Below are 1,677 nucleotides of genomic sequence, written 5' to 3'. Positions count from 1 at the left end.
TAGGGGCTGTGGTGGAATTCAAACGTTGGACCACTGGATCTAGATTGTTCGCGGCCCATCTATTTAATCTTCTGCTAATTTCCATTAGCAATATTACTTCCTAGATTTGTTCAAACATAGCAGCAAAGGTGGTGCAACAGTAACAGCCATGGCACTCAACCTTTCATGACTTAAATATGGCATTAATTAATATGAATGTCAGTTTAAAATTCTTTATAATGAATGTGTTGCCGACCCTTTCAGTGGGTCACTTTTAAGACTCAAAATGAGGATTATTCCTCACAATGAGGCACACGTAAGAGCTACGGAACGTCATAGGGAGTTTTCTGCACCCTCCTCAGCAGAGCTGTGTCGCTGTGCATACTTGCTGCGCAGAAATACAATCCCGTGTCGGTGTTTTTTAAGTTTTTGATGGTGACCCAGCCTTTCTGAGCACCGTCCCTGATGGTGTTTAATCTCCCTTTAAACTCCTCTTCATCTGTAGCATCTCCAGTGCTAAAGGAGTAGGTCATGAGCTTCAGCCCACCACGACCCTCCGGCTGTTGGTACCAGTAGATGTTGGGGTAGCTGCTGTCATCGTGATGGCAATAGAGCTCCGCCGATTCACCGGGTCTCTTAAGTACCATGGGAGACTGCTGAACTATGATGGAGTTGCAGTGATCTGTGTCCAGTAAATAGAAAAAAAGAATTAAAAAGGACAAGAGAAGGACCTGGAAAGTAATTATTTTATTCACTGACTGAACTATCGTTATATTGTGCACTGATGAGAGACAAATTACACCAATGACAACACGCTTAAATTACAAAATTAATAAATAATCCCGAAACCTTCATTTTTGTCAGAAAACCATCTACCTACGTTATTTATTCATACGGTATCTAGTATCCTTAGGTTTGCGTCTGAAGTACTATCTCAGTCACAACTATTGTGATACAAATATTTTCCCAGCGGTTCCATTTTTTACGGTCCGCCCTGCCACAGGTATTCCCTATACATTTTTTGTCGATAATTTCTTCTATAATATATTACCCATCTTTTGCATTAGTTGATAATATCTTATCTGAGGTAGATGCGTAAAGTTTTAATGAACCAGCTTAAAGTAATAAAACGAATATTCCATCCACAAGACTGCTCATTTAGGAAAGTCAAGAAAAAAATAGTAAGAATAATTAAAATATTCTCATTTTAAAAACTTGAAAAAAATAAGAATAATAATTAGAGAATATTCTAATTTTATAAATTTGAAAAGAAAAAAAATCCCCATATCCCGACCCGATCTCTTTATAAGCGTATTTAACAACAGCGTGCATGCAATATTGCCCGTGGTTTTTAACTTTGTGCTTCAGGGTATTTCTAAATTCATCTCTTACGTGGCATCCAAAGCAAAATGCAAAGAACAGTAGCACTTCGAAACAATTTCATCGCTTCTTGAGGCAATGCAAGGAAATGTGAAAGTACACGGCTCTTCTATGCACAAATAGAAAAAGACACCTCAGTAAACTGAAAGAAAAAAAACAAACACGTTTCCGGAACCACCCTTCAGATCATACCTCTCAACCTTTCAGCACAAGAAAACTGAACAAAAGATAAAATAAAGGAGGGACGAAGGCCTTCCAAACAGGGACAGATTTTAAATATTGTTCTTATAAACTCAGAAAATTGCTAGATTAACAGTT

At 37.9% G+C, this 1,677-nt stretch overlaps 1 gene segment (V, D, J or C); it reads right to left on the bottom strand.

Annotated features, from left to right (window-relative positions):
• Nucleotides 1–287: 287 nt before the first annotated feature.
• Nucleotides 288–1,453, bottom strand: LOC122808013. The segment is given in 2 exon segments: nt 288–661; nt 1,372–1,453. Coding segments are annotated over 2 exon segments (411 nt in total).
• Between the last annotated feature and the right edge of the window lie 224 nt (nt 1,454–1,677).

Source organism: Protopterus annectens, chromosome 8.part0 (genome assembly GCF_019279795.1).
Source record: "Protopterus annectens isolate FY-2018-M chromosome 8.part0, PAN1.0, whole genome shotgun sequence".
NCBI lineage: Eukaryota > Metazoa > Chordata > Ceratodontiformes > Protopteridae > Protopterus > Protopterus annectens.
The sequence above is the reverse complement of the archived record's forward strand: the minus strand, read 5'-3'. Positions and strand labels throughout refer to the sequence as shown.